General features: G+C 32.8%; 1 protein-coding gene and 1 pseudogene across 1 annotated transcript; both read right to left on the bottom strand.

Moving 5' to 3' along the window:
* Window positions 1-3,835: 3,835 nt before the first annotated feature.
* Window positions 3,836-5,967, bottom strand: LOC149563354 (aluminum-activated malate transporter 14-like; annotated as a pseudogene).
* A 12,184-nt stretch (window positions 5,968-18,151) lies between these two features.
* On the bottom strand, window positions 18,152-20,346 carry LOC149563353 (aluminum-activated malate transporter 14-like). The gene is made up of 6 exons (XM_089828127.1): window positions 20,025-20,346; window positions 19,798-19,929; window positions 19,449-19,745; window positions 19,109-19,230; window positions 18,842-18,986; window positions 18,152-18,735 (listed from the first exon to the last, which is right to left on the bottom strand). Exons 1-6 carry the CDS (start codon window positions 20,344-20,346, stop codon window positions 18,152-18,154), a joined length of 1,602 nt encoding a protein of 533 aa, XP_089684253.1.
* Window positions 20,347-25,880: the final 5,534 nt, after the last annotated feature.

Below are 25,880 nucleotides of genomic sequence, written 5' to 3'. Positions count from 1 at the left end.
ACACAACCTAGTGAAGGAGAAATCACTCTTTGCCCCAAACCCCACCACTACGTGCCATTAAAAAAATCCTAGTTGTCATTCCCACTGACCCTATTCCCATGGGAACGCCAATTTTTACCAACAGGATCGCTGTAAAAACCTATAGGAATGTTTCACCTATTTATTCAATCATTATACCCCACTTTTTTTCCTCCACTATCGAACCCATAGATAAATTTGTCAGTGGGAAAGTGTCCCCATAAACCCATGCGATCATCATTTTGCAAGATTGCCCTGTTACTTTCTTCTCACGACCCATTTTTTCGTAGTTTCACCAATTATTTTCACTCCAATCCCGCGACCTTTTAGCTTCGATCCTGCATTGTGGGATTGCAGTTTAAACCCATGAGTTTCCTAGATTGACCAACCAGTGGCAAACCTATAATCTTTTTTTGTTGCAAGTATTTGTGGGAGCAAAATACTAACAGTTTTTTGCAAGTTTCTTATAATGATTGCTTGAAAACCCATGTTTAAAAGCTTAAAAATGAACCATTCTTGCTTTTTCATGGAATGCATGTTTAAATATTATAATGTTTTTCATTAGAATGTTTGGATAGTTTAATTAAGAAAATCCACTCTTGAATGGCAACTATTAAAAACTAAACCAGTGCGATGGACACTTCATTTAAAATGCAAATGAACATTATGTGAAAACGCTTCCATTTTGGGGCTTAAAATAAATCCATCAAATCTTGAATGCTCTAAAGTAAAAATGTTCTGCTTCCCTTCTTTTCAATGCTTTCACGCACGATTTACCGTTTGTTGACTCCATTTTCATTATTTCTAGGATAAATATTAAGAATAAGTAAAAGGATAATATATATGTTCTACAATTTTTTGAAGTAGATAAAATTTAATTTAGTTTTAACACAACTTAGTGATTAATTGGAGGAAGTTTATAAACATGTGTGACGGAAGTGTAGTGGAATTAAACTCTAATAAGTAAGCCCAAATTTAAGGAAAATACCAAAAATGAAAACTAAGAAAACACATTACACAAAATTTAACTTATGCACAATGTCATTATAGAGAAAAAAAATAAGACACATTACATAATTGTATACATGAGGTGGATAGTGTTCTCAATTATTTAAATTTTATTAAATATAGTAAACCTAAAAATAATTCTAACTATAATCCTAATGGTAAAATCTAAGTTTTGATCATAATTATAAACACTAACCTTGACACTAAAATTTACTATTATGTGTCCCTAATTAGAACCATAATGCATACTATGATCTATATACAAAAACCTAAATTTTAACTCCGATCTCAAACACCCAAACAATAATTGTAGTGGGAAAATTAAATAAATTAGGGTTATGATTTTTTATTATGCTTACAATCAAAGGTGAAATTTATGTAAGCATAAGGATTAATACTTTTCATTAAATTTTATGGTGACAATTTGTATTATAGTTCAATTGTAGTTAGGTTAACCCATTTGCTAAACCCTAATCCTAATCCCACCCTAAATTATGATCCTAAATCATAAGTCCTAATCACTATTATCAAACACTAATCATAGCCCTTATTATTGAATCATAATCCTAAATGTTGAACTTTAGCCCAAATTCTATCGTAATTCAAACTCTACTCATAACTATAATACTAACCATGATGTAATATCATATCCTATTTCCATAAATTACTAAATAAATCTTAAATTATAAGCCTTAATTGTAATCCTAGTTCTAAATGCTACACCTTAAATAATAAACTCCAATCCTAATCCCAATTACCACATCATAATCCGATAAACTAAACCCTAAATCTAAATCCAAACTATAATCCTAAATGATAAACCTTAAACCATTATCCAATCCTTATGTAAAACCCTAATCCTAATTGCTAATCATCAAGTCTAAATATACAACCCTAATTCTAAATCCTAGCTCTAACGATTAAACCTAACCTTAATATAAATCCCAATCTTAACTATGATGCATACCCATACCATAACGCTCAACGTAATAATAACCATAAATGTTGAACCCTCATACAAAATGTAAAAGACTAACCTTGAATCCTAAATCTTAAGATAAACCCTAAGCCTAAATGGTTAACCCTAATACCTTCTTATGAATGTTAAACCATGATCCTAATCCTAAATGTCAAACCCTAATGCTCACCCTAACCCTTAAATCCTTACTTTAACCCTTGTCCCAATAAAAAACTAACCGTAACAAAAGTCCTTATAATGTAATTCTAGGTATTAAAATTAAATTTTAATTTATAAAGCCTTCAATAGATTTAAATTAATTAATTAATATAAGATTTAGTATTATAAAAATGAGGTTTGAAGACTTAGAAAATAATTTTGAGAAAAATGTTATTTTACATGAAACGTTAATCAATTACAAATGTATTAAAATAAAAATAATATTTTAGTCAAAGAGATTATTATAATTAAAAATAATAATTATGTCTTTCATTTTGTTATGAATTTCCTTGTCGAGGAACCTATTCAATTTCTTATAAGTTTCAAAAAAAACTATGACATTTTTCAACATTTCAAATCTTCTTCATTTTTTTTTCTTTTTAACACATGAAATCGTTGGCATACACATTAATAATGACTTACTTCAACATTTGCAAATGCGTGGATGCAAATATTTGTGTGCGCGCTTTATATAGCTATAAAATATGAATCCCTAGGTCATTAGAAATCTTTCTATTCAAATCATTCATAATACTTAAAACAATTGGTTTCAAAACTTGAATATTTACTATTTATTTAAGGTTTTCTATTGTCTTGTTTGTAGGTGGCAGTAGTTGTATTGCAAACCTTTTGTTTGTGCTAAAAAAGTGTGCCCAAGCACTCTACACACCAACTTTCATGTGAAAGGAAAGGTTTGAGATTCCTTTACTCTATTTTAAAGCAAAAATAATAACTAATAATAAATATAAAAATAATTAAATTTACTTTTAAATATAGTTAGATATAACCATAAATGAAATCTAGAAGTACATATCATGAAAAAAATGATGATATAAAGCAGATATTTGAAGGAAGAATGATATTGATATATTTAGAGAAAAGCGTATGAAAGAAGAGAACGATGTTTTATAATCTGAAATATTTTCAATAAATATTGTTCATTACTACAAATATTTTTGGTCATGAATAAACATATATTTGATATTTGGAACATAAGAGGTAGTGGTCTCGAAGAGGTAATATCAAGAGTTATAGAGATGTAGATATAGATAGTGAAAACAAATAAAGAATAATCATGATATAAAAGTATGTGATGAGATTATAATTATAATAATAAATAAGAATAGAAGGTATTATAGATTGATATTAGTAAATTAGAAAGAAGTGAAAATTAAAAATGTTATATGACATCTGCTCAAACAAGATTGGAAGTAGGTGTAACAACTAGTCTTTAAAAAGTTTTCAAAAATTTACCAATGTCATAATAGTGTATATCGTTTTTAAATTGATTATTTGGTATAATCATAATATTATTCGATTAGTCATGCATAGTGAAGTTAAGATGTGTGCTCCTCTCAGAAAGATTGGCATTAGGAGTAGCTCATGGTGTCAGCAAGATGATATGAAAATTGTGAGAGAGACAAAAATGAGACTACTGTAAATCATTAATACATAAAATTTAATAATGCAACCATAGCATTTGACTTTGTTTTTGGCAAGCTTAATTTTTCCCTTAGTGTATGATGTTAAAAATTGACTCCTGTATTAGAATGTGAATTGAAGGGAAAAATCAGTCGACATTGTTCATATGTAAACATCTTTCCGGCATTCTTGCAAGACTAGGTCTCTGGATTAACTACGGGGAGAAGCAGCACTAGTTATGATTAAAGCCTCCTGATCCGACGTCGAAGGATTGTGAGGCTTGAATTTTGCCATTTCCGCGAGCTCTTCCACGGCGTGTACCACGTGCTCAAGCCTCGCTACGATCTCCGCCACCAACCACGCAAACGTAGCCAATGAAAGTGCTTCTCCAAATTCAACGCCGCGTCTCAGCATTAACCTCTTCTCGTCACTACTTTCTCCATGCCATGATCTTCTTCTCGTCGCCCACCTTACCTCCTCTTCTCTATTTTCATTCTCAAGTACGATTTTTTGACTCGGCGTTCTTGTTGTTGAATGCAGTAAGAGCTTTGGTTGAGAATTCAAGAAAACTTGAAGATCCTCCAGTGCATGTTGAACTTCTTCGAATATTGGCTCGAAGTCGTATATTCTCATTTGTTCAATGCAGCTTGACAGCTCTGCCAGTAATTTGGCTGCTTTGTGGGCGACGTTGGTGCATGGCTTCTTCAATGGTGAACGAAGGGAATGAGGGGCCTGAAACGTATGCAAAACAAAAATTCATCAGCTATAGTGCATGCATTGAAGATAATTTGTAAATTTATGGTAATGATACCGAATGAGGAAATGCATACGAATATACCTCCATTTCAGATCGAAGGCATCCGTGCAAGGCCACAATAGGATAAGCCAGATAACGAAGCTTCACTCCAATTTTCACATACTGCTTCCATGGATGCCGGCATCGAAATAGACCATGCCTTGGCTCCCACCTAGCAAATGCCTCCTGCAATTAACATGTACAATCACTGCTCTCAGACGATCCATTTAACATTCTTTAATGTCAAAAGTTGTCATCGCTACCACTTAATTAGTTTCTTCTAATAACTATATATTTTTTCGATTTACCAAAGAATCGTCGGTAGCCTTTGAGTCCAGCACAGACTTGTATCCTCTGTGTATGATATCTTCTGACTCATCTTCCACCTTCTCATCAGTACGGCATCCGCTGAAATATTCATCCACGCATCCTGGCATCAAATATATCATGCCCATTACATTAGTCGGATATTTTAACAAGTTAATCTACCGAGCTGATAACAAGCCACACCAATCAAAGCGTACTAGTAGTTCATCTGTAACAGCCCATTGCAAAAAACACACATTTTACGCTGAAGAAAGCGTTACGTTTTCATCACAATCAAAACAAGGATTTTTAACCTCAATTGTTTTCGTTCGGTTTTCTTACCCTGCAGAGATTTCCCCAAGCCTTGTAACTTCCTGACAGTGGAATTGTGAAGATCCTTGCCAGCCCAGGCGGGGAATATGAGCAGACTTACAACCAAACACACTCCACATCCGATGAGTATGGTAGCGAAGCGTTCGCATGCCATGCGTGACATATTCTCCACTCGATATCCAGAGACCGTTATCATGCTGAATGTGAGCAGGAATATAAGCACTGCATAGTCAAATTTATTCTTGAGGGAAGGAAAGAAACGGGCATACGTGGTAGCCGCTCCTGCAAAATGAGTGTAGTGGAGTACTAATTGAGATTTGGTGAATGCAACAAGCTGATTCGAAGAGAGCACAAAAAGTCACCCACGATGAAGAGAGCACAAACGCCTTTCCTCGCACTACCTTCTCTGACACGGGGCAAATGAGGAAGGCAAGAAATGCAGCCACCATGGTTCCAATTCCTCTGTTGAGGTCTTTCTTCATGGTAGCCCCTGCTCAAGCAGCAACAACATCCATTCTAAATGTTAGTCGATAAGGGTGAAAAAGATGGTTGCATTAGAAACAATTAAATTAAACTAACTCATACCCGCAGAGAATTCGGGAATGACAACGACAGTCATGACTGCCCAAATTGCATGGTTACCAAATCCCACCCTATGGAATAATCGATCCCACAGAAATAACAGCGAAACCGATGACAATGCCAACTCAACTTTTATAGCATGCGTAATCCTTCTGGGATCCTCTCTTCCAACATCCATTATGTTTCTACACAACCCCATCAAAACATTGCTTATATTTAACCAAATTTTTCTTAGAAATCCCCCGTTTCGAGACTCATTGTAGCTAATTTCTTCATTAGACGTACTGATGTTAGTTCTGCATTCGCCGCTGCCAAGAGACGCCATGGTACACAAAATCGATTCAATCAAATTTTAGATACAAGAGCTTAAATTTCAAGTAGAGGAGATCCAGCCAACCTGATTTATAATGTAATTTAATCTTGGTCTGAACAGTTACACAAGCGCTCAGAAACTCCAAAGAAGAACACCCTGGCTAAAATCTTGGAGCACCTTATAAATGAGTTCAATTTTAGTAAGGAAGCAGATCTTATAAATTCTAAACCGTTCATTTCTTCTTGCGGTTGCCTTACAAGATGGAAGAGAAAAAACTCAGCTTCTCGAATGAATCGGCCTTTGCATTTCTTGTTTTACTAATGGTAGAGATAATACTTGTCATGGAGAGGGAGAGGGAGATGATTGAGTTACTTAATTTTCATTGTCACGGAGATAATACTTGTGAATTCTTGGTGGGTGATATTGCATCTCCAGTTTTTTTTGGTGAATTCTATTCTTAGATTATAAATTATTAATAGAAAAGGCTTTTATAAAAAAAAAAAATTTAAATTTATTTTTATATGCAAATATATAATCTTATAAAATTTAAACGTCTTTTGTTGAAAGTTATTATAGGGAGATTTTATATTATCATTTTTTCTAAATAAGAAAATATATTAATTTTAAATTTTAAATTCCATTCTATAGATTGTTCTTTTCGAAATTTGGATGAAATTGTATGATTTTTTCTTCTTTTTTCTTACTTTATGTATGATGGATAATAGACTTTATTCTACCATGTAAGCCAAGAATGGCTTATAAAGTGGGATCAAGTAAGGGACTTTAGATTTAATAATTATCAAGTGATAGATTCTTGATTACAAGAATCTTTAAAGAGTAATATCTATTACTTTTAGATTTTATTGGATGATTTTTTTTCTAGGTGTTCAATATCAAATTTCATGATCTGTCATTTGTCTTGTCATAATTCCCATTTCTAATATTGGATGAGATAGTTTGTGCAAAAACCTTACAAAATTAAATCTATAAATAATATATGCAACCAATAGCTAGATCATAGATTTTGATTGTTTTTGTACTACTCCGAGATATAGTATTTGAATTTTTTTATTAATATTTTATAAAAATATAAATACATAATTAAAATAAATTTTCAGTTTAAATCTTAAAAAAAATACTTTACTCTAAATTAATCTAAATAATAGTTGAATATATTCTTAACACTCCAAGATAATATAGTCCAACTTCATGCGATTAATTTGAAGGTGTTATATAATTTATTATGCCTAAGAAGGCAATCATCTCCTTACCATCAAATATTATTATGTGGCTAAAGGAGTTTCATATTTGATGTCACTTTTATTATGTATAACACTAGCAGTCCAAAATGGATGACTAGCCCAATAAGAACAACCATAGTGAAGGAAACACTATCACTTGACGGATGGCTCACTGACCCAAATCATAAACAACAAATTAGCTGCCCATTATCATAAAAAATAAGTACCTACAAGAATTTGTCAATCTACTATCAAAACCATTATAGTCTATAGTGTCATACAAGTTACCAACAAGAAAACTAATCAGGCTACCAACATTAAAGTTCATATAAAAAGTTTCCATATTGGCCACACAAGATCAAAGTTTAACCATCATAACAATATTAAAAAATTAACACAAAATGAGGCCAAGTAGTCGTTCTTGCTTCTCATCAGGGGGTTGGTTTCCCTTGTCGCACATTCAACATGTTATTTAATTGGAACCTATGGAGTCTTTAGGTGCTTTCCTCATCTTCCTCCACCATACCTCCCATATTCCCTGACTGAAGAAGCTAAAGAATGGTTACTGCAAAATGCATAAACTTTACACAAAAAATCCACCAAAGTGGTGAACCTCATATTCAAATAAATTAGCAGGTTCTTTTGCTTTTTCATCTTGGTCCACAATGTCTTCAATTTAGTTTCAACCTATTTGAACGTACTTTGATCCAAATAGGTGGGTGGGTCAGGGTCTTGAACAAGGGGTTCCATGGGACAAGTAAAAAGGGTCAAGGGTTGGACAAGGGGTTTCTTAGGGGGAGGGGAAATAAGGGGGTCCTCCTTAGGCCTCTTGAGAGGGGAAGTAGATGTCATGGATGAGTTATCATTTTTTCCTAGGTTATCATCCTTTCTCATGAGATTTTCCATGCCCATACCAAGTGTAGCCAAAACATGGGTGTTTATATCTGAGAAGGCTTTTGCAGTATCTTGGAGTATACCCTGTTGTTCCTCAATATAGAAGTTCCTCCTAGATTTTTGCTCCTACTTAGCATCATGGGTTCCTTTTTTTCCAATCCCCTTAGACACAAAATCCCAGTCTATCTCTTCCAAGCTATCCTTTATTTCCTCTTGCTTTTCTTCCACATGCCCACATTTCTCTGATGTAATACTAGAACTTTGAATTATTTTATTTTAGACATTTCAGGGTGTGGATGTAGGTGAGGTTAGGATGGAATTAAATAACTAGGGGTGGGAGACATTCCCATAGAGACGTCTCAAACCTTAATAAGAAAAAAAGAGTGAAAAATAATGAGAGCTTGAAAGAACTAGATTCTAACTCTAAGTCTAAAGTAAGTGAGGAGAAAGAGAAACATGCAAGGAAAAAAGAAAAAAGCTAGAAGGTTCTAGTACATTGATAATGAGAAGGAGGAAAATGTTACTAACTCCCCCCTAAAGATGGAGGAAGTTTCTTAGGATAAAGATATATCTCATGTTTTGGCTAGTTTCAGTTTGGACGAGCTAGATCTCACAGCTTTTTATATGGGTGGCTAGGTTGGAAAACCCGTCAGATCCAGATTGTCCAAACTGAAACTAGTTGAAACATGAGATATAACTTTATAATGACTAAACTTCCTCCATCATTAGGGGGGACTTAGTAGCATTTTCCACCTTATCATCATTGATTCACTGGAACCTCCTAGTTTTTGTATTTTTTCCTCGCATGTTTCCCTTTCTCCTCACTTTCTCTAGACTTGGAGTTAGAGGGTGAAAGTACAAAGTGGTGTCACCTTTCAGGCTGACTTATCAGAATGACTAAATTTGAGTTATTTTAATAGTGTTTCTAAAAATCTATAAATTTTCTAACATTCTTTGAATTATAATCAAGATATTATTCAATTTCTAATTATAAAATTAAATCTAACAAATTGAATTAATGATTGACATTCAATTATATCTATATAAATTTTTGACACTTTTTCAATTAAGATTAGATGTAAACCCTAATATTAATAATAATAATATTTTTGAAAAAAAATAGGTCTATTTTACTTATTAGAGTTTGATCCTTAGTAAGGAGAATACCACACAAAAACATAACTTTCATACAATACCACTATTAAATTGAACACCACCAAAGCTTAACCATCATATATTATTATTATATACTACTATTGAATATGATAGATCTTAACAAGGGGTGCAAGCGCCAAAGTTATTGCATCTAGTGTGGTGGGTTTTGGGGTAAGTGTTGAGTCAAATTGTACATTAAAATTTTTGAACATTTAGTAATGGTGACATATTCATAAATTGTAAAGTTTCTTAAAGTAATGTATGTGTTCGAGTGTTCATCTAAAGAGTCATAGACAAAGAATATAGAACTATGTTGCATCTGTAGCTTGAAAATAAATATTGAACATAAACAAATGATGTGCACAAGAAATTTAGGAGATATTTCATATTGTTTCTCCTTTGAATGGTTTTCTAGTTCCTGCAAATGTTCTATTAAAATAGGTGTTAAGTAATTTTAAATTAATAACAGATTATATTCTAAAAATGAATGAGTCGCTCAAATTAGAAACTCATTTGTTATTTACTTTATATAATGCATAAAATTGATATTATATATGTTATTGTTAATGTATCTTGAAAATGAGTGTACACCTTAGGCATTGCCAATGTTTATTGTGTTATTGAATGAAGCAATGACAATTATGTATGTTGCTATTAAAAAAGTAGTTAGTCTCATGAATGTACTATTGCCCAAGTCATATTTTGAAGATGTATGGATAATTCTAATGATCCTATTTTATCAATGACATGATCTAGCTTTAAACTTGAAACTATATTTTCCTTGAAGTCTTTAAAGGATTTTGTAAAAGTTCATGTTGTGCATGTCCTACAAAAATTTTAGTTCTTGATATAGTTTTTCTTGCAAGAATTACTTAAAAGTTCATATTTCCCTCTCAACAAAATCATTGGGCACATATCTGACAAGTTCTACAAGATTAAATCTAACATAATATGATCTAATCCATTTAAAAGATATATTAGAATAATTTACTTTTTAAATACTATTGGTTAACAATTTTCTCTCCAATTAGATTTTAAAATCCTAACTCTTTGATACCCAATGCTTGGAGAGACAAAAACATGTCAGAGGAATGTCCAACTTGAATACCATTATCTTAGCAAAATCTAATAATTAATAAAGAGGAAAAGTAAGATGTATTATCCATTATCAATTTTATAGGAACTCCAAACCTAATAAATATATGCTCTTTAAGGATTTCACATACTACTTCTGATGAATTCTTCTTCATTGGCTTTACTTCAACCCATTTACTTAAATAATTTGTGGCAATTAGTATGTAAGAGTTTCCTTGACTAGAAGGAGGATTAAGTGGACCTATAAAATATAAACCCCATTCATGGAAAGGAGCTTCAACTACCATTGGCCTAAGAGGTAGAATAGCAAGCTGAGGTTTACCAGCAAACATCTTGCATTTCTCACAAGTAACCACCCACTTATATGCATCTTTATACATGTAAGGCCAATAATAACCTCACCTCAAAATTTTAAATGCAGTAACAGTAGAATAAAAGTGTCCTCCACATGCTTCATTATGAAAAGATGTCAACAATTTTACCTATTGCTCTTTATCCACACATCTCAAAAATGTTCCATCAATTACTTTTTTGTACAAGACATCATCATGAATCACGTACTTCAAGATTTTTTTTTTTAGAACCCTTCTTTTCTTAGTAATCAATCCATCAAGGAATTGACCATATATCATAAAATAAGTAATTTTTGAGAACCAAGGATCCTAAAGGCTTACCATTAGAACTTTTGGAGTATCTTCTTCTTTGAATTTTTGATCCTCTACCAAGGCTTTACAAAGTGTATTTCTTCCTACAAGTTTGGTTGGCTTAATTTCTATATCATATTCTTGGACTTTTTCTATCCATACTCCTCTATTATTACAACCAACCTCTTGTTCCATCAGAATACTTTTTTTTGTAGGATCTGGCAAATATATTATTGAATGAGAATGTAGCACATAAAACCTAAAAAATTTAAGGGCTCTCACTATTGCATATACATGTTTTTCCATCTATGAGTATATCAATTCTTTATTCTTCAATGGTATGTTCATGAAAGCAATTTGAGCTTGTATTCTTTCTTTATTCTCTTTCATCAATATAGTTGACATAGTATGTTCTAAGGAATAACGGTAAATAATGGATTCTTTAGTGTAGCTAGGATGGACAAGAACATGAGCTTTGGCAATGGAACTCTTGATAACTTCAAAAGTCTTTTCCCAACATCAGTCCATTTTAAATTTGTATTTTCTTTTATCATATTAACTATACATTTAATTATTTTAGAGAAGTCAGGCATAAATATCCTCAAGAAATTTACTTGACCAAAGAAGGACTTTACTCTAGTTTTACTCAATGAAAGACTTAATTGTTGAATGACTTTAACTCTGCCTATATAAATCATCACTCCTTCTTGGGATACAATATGAGCAAGAGGCTTGCCTTCTGTCACACAAAATACTAATTCAACACCCACCCGCCCCCCCCCCCCCCCCCCCCCACAAAATGTTATATTGGTGGAATATATTTGAACACTTTGGGTCCTCTAATTTAGAACAAGTGGATTCTTCAATTTCTGATCCACTTTACCTTGTGTCTTGTTAAGACATTCAACGGTATCTTCCAAAATATGCTGAAAAATTTTAATCCTCACATTCATAGTATTTTTTAGATTCTCAATTCTTTCTACCAACGCTAGAATAACATTTTTCTTTTTAATGGATTCCCTATAATTCTCTTTCTCTATGCAATCTTGCATTTACCTAAGATTTCATCCATCTTAGCATTTAGGGCCCTATAATTGATATTCAAGAGTTTAATAGCATTGAATGACTAGTTCTCCATACAAAATGTGTTCAAGGAAATTGCCTTCACTATCTACAAAACACCCAAGGAAGGTTCAACACTAAGATCCTTAAGCTCATCTTCCAAAAGCTTCAAATTAACCTCATCTGTGTCCACCATATTAGTTATACAAATATTATTTCTATTGGAATTCTTTATTTGACTTTCAACATCTTTATTGATCCCCTTTTTGGGTTGAGGCATTCAGTGAACTGTGCACATCATGATTCACATTATCCAAAAAAATTTCAAGATGGAAAGTCTCTTTATCAAAATCCTCATCATTCTCCTCTTGATTAATCACTTTTTCCTCCTTTGCCATGTCATTCTGAGGAAGGCATTGGTTGTCATGAGAATGGGATGAAATGGGGGAAGGACAATTATTGAGAGGCTTGTATATTTTGTCCATCGAACAACCAAAATACTCACTATCCCCATCATCCACCATCTTCAATATCTTTCCATCCTCCTCACTTCACCTTCTAACTCTATTTTTGTATCCTTTTAACCAATATTTTTCTTCTTCCTCTTACTCATTTCACTCTTAATATCACCCAACTCTTCCATAATTCCTTTTCCCTTACCTTTATTGCTAGAAGGGAATTTCGAGCTTTTACCCTTATTAAACACCAAGGACCTCGCAAGGTTTAATTTCACATTTTTCCACTATGTAATCATAAATTAAAACCATGAAACCTTGGTGCAAAATGGGTTTATGTGGATTCTCTCTATGAGCCTGGATACTATGAGTGATAGAGAAGAGCTGACAGAAAGGAAAGAAAACTTATTTCTTAATCCTAAATTATTTAAAAGGGTGAAATAGTAGTTGTGGGTGTTGGCCCTTATTCTAGTAAAGTGAAAAATCTAATAATTTTATCATAAAATGCTCAAACTTTGTTGATAGGGTGGGATTTCTACTTGTTTCCATGTCCATTAAAGTTTCCTAAGTATAAAACCCTAGGTGAAACTCTTGAAAACCTTTACCACGTTATAATTTCGAGTTTCTTTTTGAAATCAATTAATGAAGGGTCAATTGTCATGTTTAAGGCCCCTTTTTTTTTCGAGCAATCAATTTTTTTTAATGTTTCTAGTCTCACTGTGGTCATAAAAATCCCTAAGTCCTTTTTCACAGGTGCAATCATTTTTCATTCAAATATGAGTATAGTATGATGTCGGGTTCCAAGCTGAGGGATTTTTCAGTATTCATTGCTCTTGCTTCTTCCCCATTTTTTTTGCGCAAAAAATGCTTGAGTCAAGTTTGGGCGAAAAATATCGTTTGGGTTATGCATCAACTTTCTTAGAAAATTCATAGGATCCATCCCCAATTCAAAAGTAAATTCTGTAGACACCTAAATCTATTTACATCACTAGGTAATCTTATTTAGTAGTCTCCTAGGATGTTACTAATTAAATATTTACTATTTAATTAATTAGTCTTCATCCCCTAGTGAATTTATTTATTTAATTGACTATAGTCCAATTGATAAAATCAAATGATAACCCAAAATCAATCTATCAATTAAATCCATATTCCTCTATTAAATTAAATAAATCCTCAAACCTATTTAATTTAATCCCACATCCCCCATTTTATTAAATAAATTATCCAAACCCCTAAAAATATCCCTAAACCCAACCTTTACCCCTAATCCAACTCATCCACCCATACTAACCTTACTTGGCCACCTAACTAACCCATCCCACCAAAGCTAAGCCACTTGCCCCCTAATCCCCTTTCTAAAGTAAGTTTAATCCCCCTCCTAAACATGTGCACAACTTTAAGCAAGGGTTGAGACTTGCTAACCCAAGCTAAAGTCAAAAAGTCTCCCTTATCCTCTTCCATCCCTATCCAAGAGCATTTATGGCTCTTACATACCATTAATACCTCTTGCATGCCATTAAATACGTGTTACATCCCTCTTACACACTCATCCTCCCTCATTACTCCCTTTGACCAACCATTATCCCATCCCCTCACACTGATCCTCCTTGTGACAAGTGTCACTTCCCTATTGGCTCTAAACAAGCACAATCCATGTGCTTCCCTTTGAAAGCATCATAGCCCTTCCTCACCATTCTTCCATCCTTGCATCTTGACCCTCCATTTCACTACCCCTTAGCCTATAAATAAATCCCTTCCCTCTCACAATCTATCAATCCACTTTTATGAAAACTTATAATGCCCCACTGACTACTAAATCATAGCCATTTTACACCATCATAATGCTGAAATACATCCACACCTCCATTGTTGAAACTCTCACCCAGCTACACACTTGGTAAAAACCCCCACCCATTGAAAGCTTGAGTACATCATCAGCATACATCCCCTATCCATCAGGGACATATCTACGTCATAATAGGTTACACCCAAGCAACTTACCATTTTTTGTTTGCCTTCATTTTGGTGGTAACCTCGTCTTATTATAAGTTTTTACTTATTTACTTTCGTGAATTCTTTTACTAGTTAGTATTCAATATTACACTACTAGATTAGGTTATACATTTTGGCACACCCAATGGGAGTCCGCATTCGGGTCACTATAATCACACTTTTGCTTATTCATGTTTGAACTAACCAAACTAACATTTTGTGTCTTTTATGCATGTAGGTGTTCTTCTAACATTTTTTGAAGGCACCGAATTCCCTTGCCAAGAATTATGCTCCCGGCCATAAAATCAAATTCTAGTTTCACCAATATTTTAGCACCCCTGGTTTGCAATCCCGCAACCACAAAATTGCAAACCCACAATTGTGAGATCGTGACCCTCAACCCAGGGGAACACAACGTGGTGAAGGAGAAATCACCCTTTGCCCCAAACCCCACCACTACGTGCCATTAAAAACATCAGAGTTGTCATTCCCACTGACCCTATTCCCATGGGAACGCCAATTTTTACCAATAGGATCCCTGTAGAAACCTATAGGAATGTTTCACCTATTTATTCAATCATTATACCCCACTTTTTTTCCTCCACTATCAAACCCATAGATAAATTTGTCAGTTGGAAAGTGTCCCCATAAACCCATGCGATCATCGTTTTGCAAGATTGCCCTGTTACTTTCTTCTCACGACCCATTTTTTCGTAGTTTCACCAATTTTTTTCACTCCAATCTTGCTACCTTTTAGCTTCGATCCTGCATTGTGGAATCGCAGTTTAAACCCATGAGTTTGCTGGATTGACCAACCAGTGGCAAACCTATAATCTTTTTTTGTTGCAAGTATTTGTGGGAGCAAAATACTAACAGTTTTTTGCAAGTTTCTTATAATGATTGCTTGAAAACCCATGTTTAAAAGCTTAAAAATGAACCATTCTTGCTTTTTCATGGAATGCATGTCTAAATATTATAATGTTTTTTATTGGAATGTTTGGATATTTTAATTAAGAAAATCCACTCTTGAATGGAAACTATTAAAAACTAAACCAGTGCGATGGACACTTCATTTAAAATGCAAATGAACATTATGTGAAAATGCTTCCATTTTGGGGCTTAAAATAAATCCATCAAATCTTGAATGCTCTAAAGTAAAAATGTTCTACTTCCCTTCTTTTCAATGCTTTCATGCACGATTTACCTTTTGTTGACTCCATTTACTAGTCTTTGCTAGTCATGTAGATAAATTTGACAATGTGCTTAATCAGTTCTAGTTTTTTCTATCTACTGAAGTGATTTTGTATCTTCAGAAAAAAAGGAATGATGAAGTCTTCCAAAATATCAAGAGGGAACTTACTAGGTTTATGCTTCAACTCACCTTCTTCAATATCATGTCACAAGTATCTATGGTTGTAGAGTTCCTCAAGGACCACTTCATGATCTACATCAATGAGGGAATAATGATTGTATATAAGGATGGTATACAACTTGTCCATTTTTTTGACATTTATTCAAACATGCTAAATTAGGAAGAATGTGAAGCTTTAAGATAGCTCACTAAAGAGAGTCATTGATATCTAGAAAGCGAATGGGGCCACCCAACTGAAGTGGGACAAGGTAGGCCCAAGTTGGGATACTACCACTTACCCTCCTCAAGGTGTAGATCCTCTTATCGGTGCTTTTGAGAAAAATAAAGAAAAAAATAGCAACATTAATTTTGGTGCATTGGACTAGTCCTTCATGTGAAACAATATCATTTTGTTAATTCTTTGTTATCAGCAAGATGTTTTTTTGTATATGATAAGCATTGTAACTTGTCACTATTTATTTTTTGATTCACTCATGAGATTACATGGCTTGGTTTCAAATTTAATATTCTTACATGATTGATAGTAATCATTATTTTGATGTTGTAATTCAAGTTTTTTATGCTATGTATGTAGTTTATCCTTTATCTTATTATTAAAAAAATTAGATTAAAAGTAAGAATGAGTATAACTTTATCAATTTTTTTGAAATTTTTGAAATGAAAACATGTACTTTTCATTCAGTTGACAACTATATAGCTCGACCAATTTGAGGTGGTCCCTAAAATTGGTAACAAAGTACTTCAAATAAGTATTTAGAGTAGACAGTGTATGATTTAGATATCTAATTATTAAAAAAAAAATAGGAATACTATATGATAGTTAAAAATACATATTAATCATTTTCATTATTTCTAGGATAAATATTAAAGATAAGTAAAAGGATAATATATATATTCTACAATTTTTTGAAGTAGATAAAATTTAATTTAGTTTTAACACAACTTAGTGATTAATTGGAGGAAGTTTATAAACACGTGTGAGGGAAGTGTAGTGGAATTAAACTCTAATAAGTAAGCTCAAATTTAAGGAAAATACCAAAAATAAAAACTAAGAAAACACATTACACAAAATTTAACTTATGCACAATTTCATTATAGAGAAAAAAAAATAATTCACGTTACATAATTGTATACATGAGGTGGATAGTGTTCTCAATTATTTTAATTTTATTAAATATAGTAAACCTAAAAATAATTCTAACTATAATCCTAATGGTAAAATCTAAGTGTTGATCATAATTATAAACACTAACCTTGTCACTAAAATTTACTATTATGTGTCCCTAATTAGAACCATAATGCATACTATGATGTAAATACAAAAACCTAAATTTTAACTCCGATCTCAAACACCCAAATAATAATTGTAGTGAGAATATTAAATAAATTACGTTATGATTTTTTATTAGGTAGTTTGTTGTTTTTTTCCTAGTTTAGTTTTTTTTTTTGTGCTAAAAAAGTGTGCCCAAGCACTCTACACACCAACTTTCAAGTAAAAGGAAAGGTTTGAGATTCTTTTACTCTATTTTAAAGCAAAAATAATAACTAATAATAAATATAAAAATAATTAAATTTATTTTTAAATATAGTTAGATATAATCATAAATGAAATCTAGAAGTACATATCATGAAACAATGATGATATAAAGCAGATATTTGAAGGAAGAATGATACTGATATATTTAGAGAAAAGCGTATGAAAGAAGAGAACGATGTTTTATAATCTGAAATATTTACGATAAATATTGTTCATTACTACAAATATTTTTGGTCATGAATAAACATATATTTGATATTTGGAACATAAGAGGTAGTGGTCTCGAAGAGGTAATATCAAGAGTTATAGAGACGTTGATATAGATAGTGGAAACAAATAAACAATAATCATGATATAAAAGTATGTGATGAGATTATAATTATAATAATAAATAAGAATAGAAGGTATTATAGATTTATATTAGTAAATTAGAAAGAAGTGAAAATTAAAAATGTTATTTGACATCTGCTCAAACAAGATTGGAAGTAGGTGTAACAACTAGTCTTTAAAAAGTTTTCAAAAATTTACCAATGTCATAATAGTGTATATTGTTTTTAAATTGATTATTTGGTATAATTATATAATTATTCGATTAGACAAAAATGAGACTAGTGTAAATCATTCATACATAAAATTTAATAATGCAACCATAGAATTTGACTTTGTTTTTGGCAAGCTTAATTTTTCCCTTAGTGTATGATGTTCAAAATTGACTCCTGTATTAGAGTGTGAATTGAAGGAAAAAATCAGTCGACATTGTTGATATGTACACATCTTTCTGGCGTTCTCGCAAGACTGGGTCTCTGGATATAACTACGGGGAGAAGCAGAACTAGTTATGATTAAAGCCTCTTGATCCGACGTCGAAGGATTGTGAGGCTTGAATTTCGCCATTTCCGTGAGCTCTTCCACGGCGTGTATCACGTGCTCAAGCCTCGCTACGATCTCCACCACCAACCACGCAAACGTAGCCAATGGAAGTGCTTCTCCAAATTCAACGCCGTGTCTCAGAATTAACCTCTTCTCGTCACTACTTTCTCCATGCCATGATCTTCTTCTCGTCGCCCACCTTACCTCCTCTTCTCTATTTTCATTCTCTAGTACGATTTTCTGACTCGGCATTCTTGTTTTTGAATGCAGTAAGAGCTTTGGTTGAGAATTCAAGGAAACTTGAAGATCCTCCAGTGCATGTTGAACTTCTTCCAATATTGGCTCGAAGTCGTATATTCTCATTTGTTCAATGCAGCTTGACAGCTCTGCCAGTAATTTGGCTGCTTTGTGGGCGACGTTGGTGCATGGCTTCTTCAATGGTGAACGAAGCGAATGAGGGGCCTGAAATATATGCAAAACAAAAATTCATCAGGTATAGTGCATGCATTGAAGATAATTTGTAAATTTAATGTAATAATACCAAATGAGGAAATGCATACGAATATATCTCAATTTCAGATTGGAGGCATCCGTGCAAGGCCACAATAGGATAAGCCAGATAACGAAGCTTCACTCCAATTTTCACATACTGCTTCCATGGATGCCGGCATCGAAATAGACCATGCCTTGGTTCCCACCTAGCAAATGCCTCCTGCAATTAACATGTACAATCACTGCTCTCAGACGATCCATTTAATATTCTTTAATGTCAAAAGTGTTCATGGCTACCACTTAATTAGTTTCTTCTAATAACGATATATTTTTTCGGTTTACCAAAGAATCGTCGGTAGCCTTTGAGTCCAGCACAGACTTGTATCCTCTGTGTATGATATCTTCTGACTCATCTTCCACCTTCTCATTAGTAGGGCATCCGCTGAAATATTCATCCACGCATCCTGGCATCAAATATATCATGCCCATTACATTAGTCGGATATTTTAACAAGTTAATCTACCGAACTGATAACAAGCCACACCAATCAAAGCGTACTAGTAGTTCATCTGTAACAGCCCATTGCGAAAAACACACATTTTACGCTAAAGAAAATGTTACGTTTTCATCACAATCAAACCAAGGATTTTTAACCTCAATTGTTTTCGTTCGGTTATGTTACCCTGCAGAGATTTCCCCAAGCCTTGTAACTTCCTGACAGTGGAATTGTGAAGATCCTCGCCAGCCCAGGCGGGGAAAATGAGCAGACTTACAACCAAACACACTCCACATCCGATGAGTATGGTGGCGAAGCGTTCGTATGCCATGCGTGATATATTCTCCACTCGATATCCAGAGACCGTTATCATGCTGAATGTGAGCAGGAATATAAGCACTGCATAGTCAAATTTATTCTTGAGGGAAGGAAAGAAACGGGCATACGTGGTAGCCGCTCCTGCAAAATGAGTGTAGTGGAGTACTAATTGAGATTTGGTGAATGCAACAAGGTGATTCCAAGAGAGCACAAAAACTCACCCACGATGAAGAGAGCACAAACGCCTTTCCTCGCACTACCTTCTCTGACACGTGGCAAACGAGGAAGGCAAGAAATGCAGCCACCATGGTTCCAATTCCTCTGTTGAGGCCTTTCTTCATGGTAGCCCCTGCTCAAGCAGCAACAACATCCATTTTAAATGTTAGTCGATTAGGGTGAAAAAGATGGTCGCGTTAGAAACAATTAAATTAAACTAACTCATACCCCCAAAGAATTCGAGAATGATAACGATAGTCATGACTGTCCAAATTGCATGGTTACCAAATCCCACCCTGCGGAATAATCGATCCCACAAAAATAACAGTGAAACCGATGACAATGCCAACCCAACTTTTATAGCATGCGTAATCCTTCTGGGATTCTCTCTTCCAACATCCATTATGTTTCTACACAACCCCATCAAAACATTGCTTATATTTAACCAAATTTTTCTTAGAAATCCCTCGTTTCGAGACTCATTGTAGCTAATTTCTTCATTAGACGTACTGATGTTAGTTCTGCATTCGCCGCTGCCAAGAGACGCCATGGTACACAAAATCGATTCAATCAAATTTTACATACAAGAGCTTAAATTTCAAGTAGAGGAGATCCAACCAACCTGATTTATAATGTAATTTAATCCTTATCTGAACAGTTACACAAGCGATCAGAAACTCCAAAGAAGAACACCCTGGCTAAAATCTTGGAGCACCTTATAAATGAGCTCAATTGTAGTAAGGAAGCAGATCTTATAAATTCTGAGGATCGAGAAAACCGTTCATTTCTTCTTGCGGTTGCCTTACAAGATGGAAGAGAAAAAACTCGGCTTCTCGAATGAATCGGCCTTTGCATTTCTTGTTTTACTAATGGCAGAGATAATACTTGTCACGGAGAGGGAGAGGCAGATGATTGAGTTACTTTATTTTCATTGTCACGGAGATAATACTTGTGAATTCTGGTGGGTGATCTTGCATCTCCGGTTTTTTTTTGGTGAATTGTATTCTTAGATTATTAATTATTAATAGAAAAGGCTATTATAAAAAAAAAAAATTTAAATTATTATTATATGCAAATATATAGTCTTATAAAATTTAATTGTATTCTTAGATTATTAATTATTAATAGAAAAGGCTATTATAAAAAAAAAAATTTAAAATTATTTTTATATGCAAATATATAGTCTTATAAAATTGAAAGTTATTGTAGGGAGATTTTATATTATCATTTTTTCTAAATAAGAATATATTTTAATTTTAAATTTTAAATTCCATTCTATAGATGGTTCTTTTCGAAATTTGGATGAAATTGTATGATTTCTTTTTCTTTTTTTTTACTTTATGTATGATGGATAATAGACTTTATTCTACCATGTAAGCCAAGAATGGCTTATAAAGTGGGATCAAGTAAGGGACTTTAGATTTAATAATTATCAAGTGATAGATTCTTGATTACAAGAATTTTTAAAGAGTAATATCTATTACTTTTAGATTTTATTGGATGATTTTTTTTCTAGGTGTTCAATATCAAATTTCATGATCCGTCATTTGTCTTGTCATAATTCCCATTTCTAATATTGGATGAGATAGTTTGTGCAAAAACCTTGCAAAGTTAAATCTATAAATAATATACGCAACCAATAGCTAGATCATATATTTTGATTGTTTTTGTACTACTTCGAGATATAGTATTTGAATTTTTTTATTAATATTTTATAAAAATATAAATACATAATTAAAATAAATTTTCAGTTTAAATCTTAAAAAAATTACTTTAGTCTAAATTAATCTAAATAATAGTTGAATATATTCTTAACAATCCAAGATAATATAGTCCAACTTCATGCGATTAATTTGAAGGCGTTATATGATTTATTATACCTAAGAAGGAAATCATCCCCTTACCATCAAATATTATTATGTGGCTAAAGGAGTTTCATATTTGATGTCACATTTATTATGTATAACACTAGTAGTCCAAAATGGATGACTAGCCCAATAAGAACAACCATAGTGAAGGAAACACTATCACCTGACGGATGGCTCACTGACCCAAATCATAAACAACAAATTAGCTGCCCATTATCATAAAAAATAAGTACCTACAAGAATTTGTCAATCTACTATCAAAACCATTATAGTCTATAGTGTCATACAAGTTACCAACAAGAAAACTAATCAGGCTACCAACATTAAAGTTCATATAAAAAGTTTCCATATTGGCCACACAAGATCAAAGTTTAACCATAATAACAATATTAAAAAATTAACACAAAATGAGGCCAAGTAGTCATTCTTTCTTCTCATCAGGGGGTTGGTTTCCCTTGTCGCACATTGAACATGTCATTTAATTGGAACCTATAGAGTCGTTAGGTGCTTTCCTCATCTTCCTCCACGTTACCTCCCATCTTCCCTGATTGAAGAAGCTAAAGAATGGTTACTACAAAATGCATAAACTTTACACAAAAAATCCACCAAAGTGGTGAACCTCATATTCAAATAAATTAGCAGGTTCTTTTGATTTTTCATCTTGGTTCACAATGTCTTCAATTTAGCTTCAACCTATTTGAAAGTGCTTTGATCCAAATTTCTGGGTGGGTCGGGGTCTTGAGCAAGGTGTTGCATGGGACAAGTAAAAGGGGTCAAGGGTTGGACAAGGGGTTTCTTAGGGGGAGGGGAAATAAGGGGGTCCTCCTTGGGCCTCTTGAGAGGGGAAGTAGATGTCATGGATGAGTTATCAATTGTGCCTAGGTTATGATCCTTTCTCATGAGATTTTCCATGCCCATACCAAGTGTAGCCAGAACATGGGTGTTTATATCTGAGAAGGCTTTTGCAGTATCTTGGAGTATACCCTGTTGTTCCTCAATATAGAAGTTCCTCCTAGATTTTTGCTCCTACTTAGCATCATGGGTTCCTTTTTTTCCAATCCCCTTAGACACAAAATCCCAGTCTATCTCTTCCAAGCAATCTTTTATTTCCTCTTCCTTTTCTTCCACATGTCCACATTTCTCTGATCTAATACTAGAACTTTCAATTATGTTATTTTGGACATTTCAGGGTGTGGATGTAGGTGAAGTTAGGATGGAATTAATTAACTAGGGGTGGGAGACATTCCCATAGAGATATCTCAAACCTTAATAAGAAAAAAAGAGTGAAAAATAATGAGAGCCTGAAAGAACTAGATTCTAACTCTAAGTCTAAAGTAAGTGAGGAGAAAGAGAAACATGCAAGGAAAAAACAAAAAAGCTAGAAGGTTCTAGTACATCGATAATGAGGAGGAGGAAAATGTTACTAAATCCCCCCTAAAGATGCAGGAAGTTTCTTAGGATAAAGATATATCTCATGTTTTGGCTAGTTTTAGTTTGGACAAGCTAGATCTCACAGCTTTTTATATGGGTGGCTAGGTTAGACAACCTGTGAGCTCCAGATTTTGCAAACTAAAACTAGTTGAAACATGAGATATACCTTTATAATGACTAAACTTCCTCCATCATCAAGGGGGACTTAATAGCATTTCCCTCCTCATCATCATTGGTGCACTGGAACCTCCTAGTTTTCTATTTTTCCCTCGCATGTTTCCCTTTCTCATCACTTTCTCTAGACTTGGAGTTAGAGGGTGAAAGTACAAAGTTGTGTCACCTTTCAGGCTGACTTATCAGAATGACTAAATTTGAGTTATTTTAATAGTGTTTCTAAAGATCTATAACTTTTCTAACATTCCTTTAATTACAATCAAGATATTATTCAATTTCTAATTATAAAATTAAATCTAACAAATTGAATTAATGATTGAAATTCAATTATATCTATATAAATTTTTGACACTTTTTCAATTAAGATTAGATGTAAACCCTAATATTAATAATAATAATATTTTTGAAAAAAAATAGGTCTATTTTATTTATTAGAGTTTGATCCTTAGTAAGGAGAATACCACACAAAAACTTAACTTTCATACAATACCACTATTAAATTGAACACCACCAAAACTTAACCATCATATATTATTATTATATACTACTATTGAATATGATAGATCTTAACAAGGGGTGCAAGCACCAAAGTTCTTGCCTCTAGTGTGGTGGGTTTTGGGGTAAGTGTTCAGTCAAATTGTACATTAAAAATTTTGAACATTTAGTAATGGTGACATATTCATAAATTGTAAAGTTTCTTAATGTAATGTATGTGTTTGAGTGTTCATCTAAAGAGTCATAGACAAAGAATATAGAACTATGTTGCATCTGTAGCTTGAAAATAAATATTGAACATAAACAAATGATGTGCACAAGAAATTTAGGAAATATTTCATATTGTTTCTCTTTTTAATGGTTTTCTAGTTCCTACAAATGTTTTATTAAAATAGGTGTAAAGTAATTTTAAATTAATAACAGATTATATTCTAAAAATGAATGAGTGGCTCAAATTAGAAACTCGTTTGTTATGTACTTTATATAATGCATAAAATTGATATTATCTATATTATTGTAAATGTATCTTGAAAATGAGTGTACACCTTAGGCATTGTCAATGTTTATTGTGCTTTTGAATGAAGCAATGACAATTATGTATGTTGCTATTAAAAAAGTAGTTAGTCTCATGAATGTACTATTGCCCAAGTCATATTTTGAAGATTTATGGATAATTCTAATGATCCTATTTTATCAATGTCATGATCTAGCTTTAAACTTGAAACTATATTTTCCTTGAAGTCTTTAAAGGATTTTCTAAAAGTTCATGTTGTGCATGTCCTACAAAAATTTTATTTCTTGATATAGTGTTTCTTGCAATAATTACTTAAATGTTCATATTTCCCTCTCAAGAAAATCATTGGGCACATATCCGACAAGTTCTACAAGATTAAATCTAACATAATATGATCTCATCCATTTAAAAGATATATTAGATTAATTTACTTTTTAAATACTATTGGTTAACAATTTTCTCTCCAATTAGATTTTAAAATCCCAACTCTTTCATACCCAATGCTTGGAGAGACAAAAACATGTTTACCAACAAATGGGTTAGTAGATGTATTCTATCATTACCCTCTAAATGATTAGGTGTAATTCCCTATGATTTGAAATGATATGCAATGAACTTTTTTTTATGAGATCAAAGGTTTTGACATTATAAGCTCTTAACTTGAGAGTGGTAAAAGATAACCAAATTGTTTGTAGGCACAAACAATTTAGGCAAAATAGATTTGAATAACCTATCACTCTCAATGGAATGACTTTAGTAGATTATCTTAATATTTCTAACTCTTACTTCTATTCTAAATGTAGATTAACCATCAAAATGTAGAAGAGGAATGAAGAGATATGCATATGAGGGAAAATGGAATTGCTCTCACTACCAGCCTTGAATGAAATAGAATCCAACCAATAACTAATAGATTCATACACATTTATCTTTCATTTCCCAATGAACCTATCTAATATGAGATGAAATTAATAAGAGGAGAAACAAGACCATATATAAAGAGAGTAAATGGAATCACATTCACTATAGTTACCAAAATGAAATAGAATCCATATGTTAACCACAGAGCCACATATGATTTTCTTTCAACTCTTAATGTAGAACTAATCTATGCATGGGCAATAAAACATGAGAAGAAAATATGGTAAATGAAATTATAGACCAATTCACCATCAAGTTTGTCAACCTTTATAACGTCAAATGAGGTTACATTTATAGTTTTTCGTTATCCTTCAGTTTATCAGAGCAACAGTCACAAAATAGAAAAGGAAATAAAATGTGAAATTATCTATTCATATGAATATGTGGCATCTTCTCCATCAATGTTTCTAAATCCATGGTGTTTATGAAAATATGAAATAACTATTCGATTTCATGCAATCTCAGAAAAACTTGTAGAAAATTGTTAATTCTTCATAGTCTTCTATTTTGCGCCAAACCTGTGTATTTCATATTCCAATGGTCATTGCATTTTTGAACACTAACCATCAATCTTAAATTAACGATCATGATTAAAAAATTATAAATTTTCATTAAAACTTCTTCCTTGAGTCCCTCCATGTACACGTATCTTTCAATCATTATGTTACTATGATTATTTTC

Source organism: Cupressus sempervirens, chromosome 4 (assembly GCF_028749045.1).
Source record: "Cupressus sempervirens isolate cs-2001-9-10 chromosome 4, ASM2874904v1, whole genome shotgun sequence".
NCBI lineage: Eukaryota > Viridiplantae > Streptophyta > Pinopsida > Cupressales > Cupressaceae > Cupressus > Cupressus sempervirens.
This window is presented reverse-complemented; position numbering and strand designations above follow the sequence as displayed.

What these genes read in the sequence shown, in the direction of transcription:
- LOC149563353 (XM_089828127.1), bottom strand. Translation starts at nt 20,346, where the DNA reads ATGGCGTCTCTTGGCAGCGGCGAATGCAGAACTAACATCAGTACGTCT. An exon ending in CATTCTCGAATTCTTTGGGG is followed by an intron (nt 19,930 to 20,024) that starts GTATGAGTTAGT and finishes CTGCTTGAGCAG; the next exon opens with GGGCTACCATGAAGAAAGGC. An exon ending in GCTCTCTTCATCGTGGGTGA is followed by an intron (nt 19,746 to 19,797) that starts GTTTTTGTGCTC and finishes AATCTCAATTAG; the next exon opens with TACTCCACTACACTCATTTT.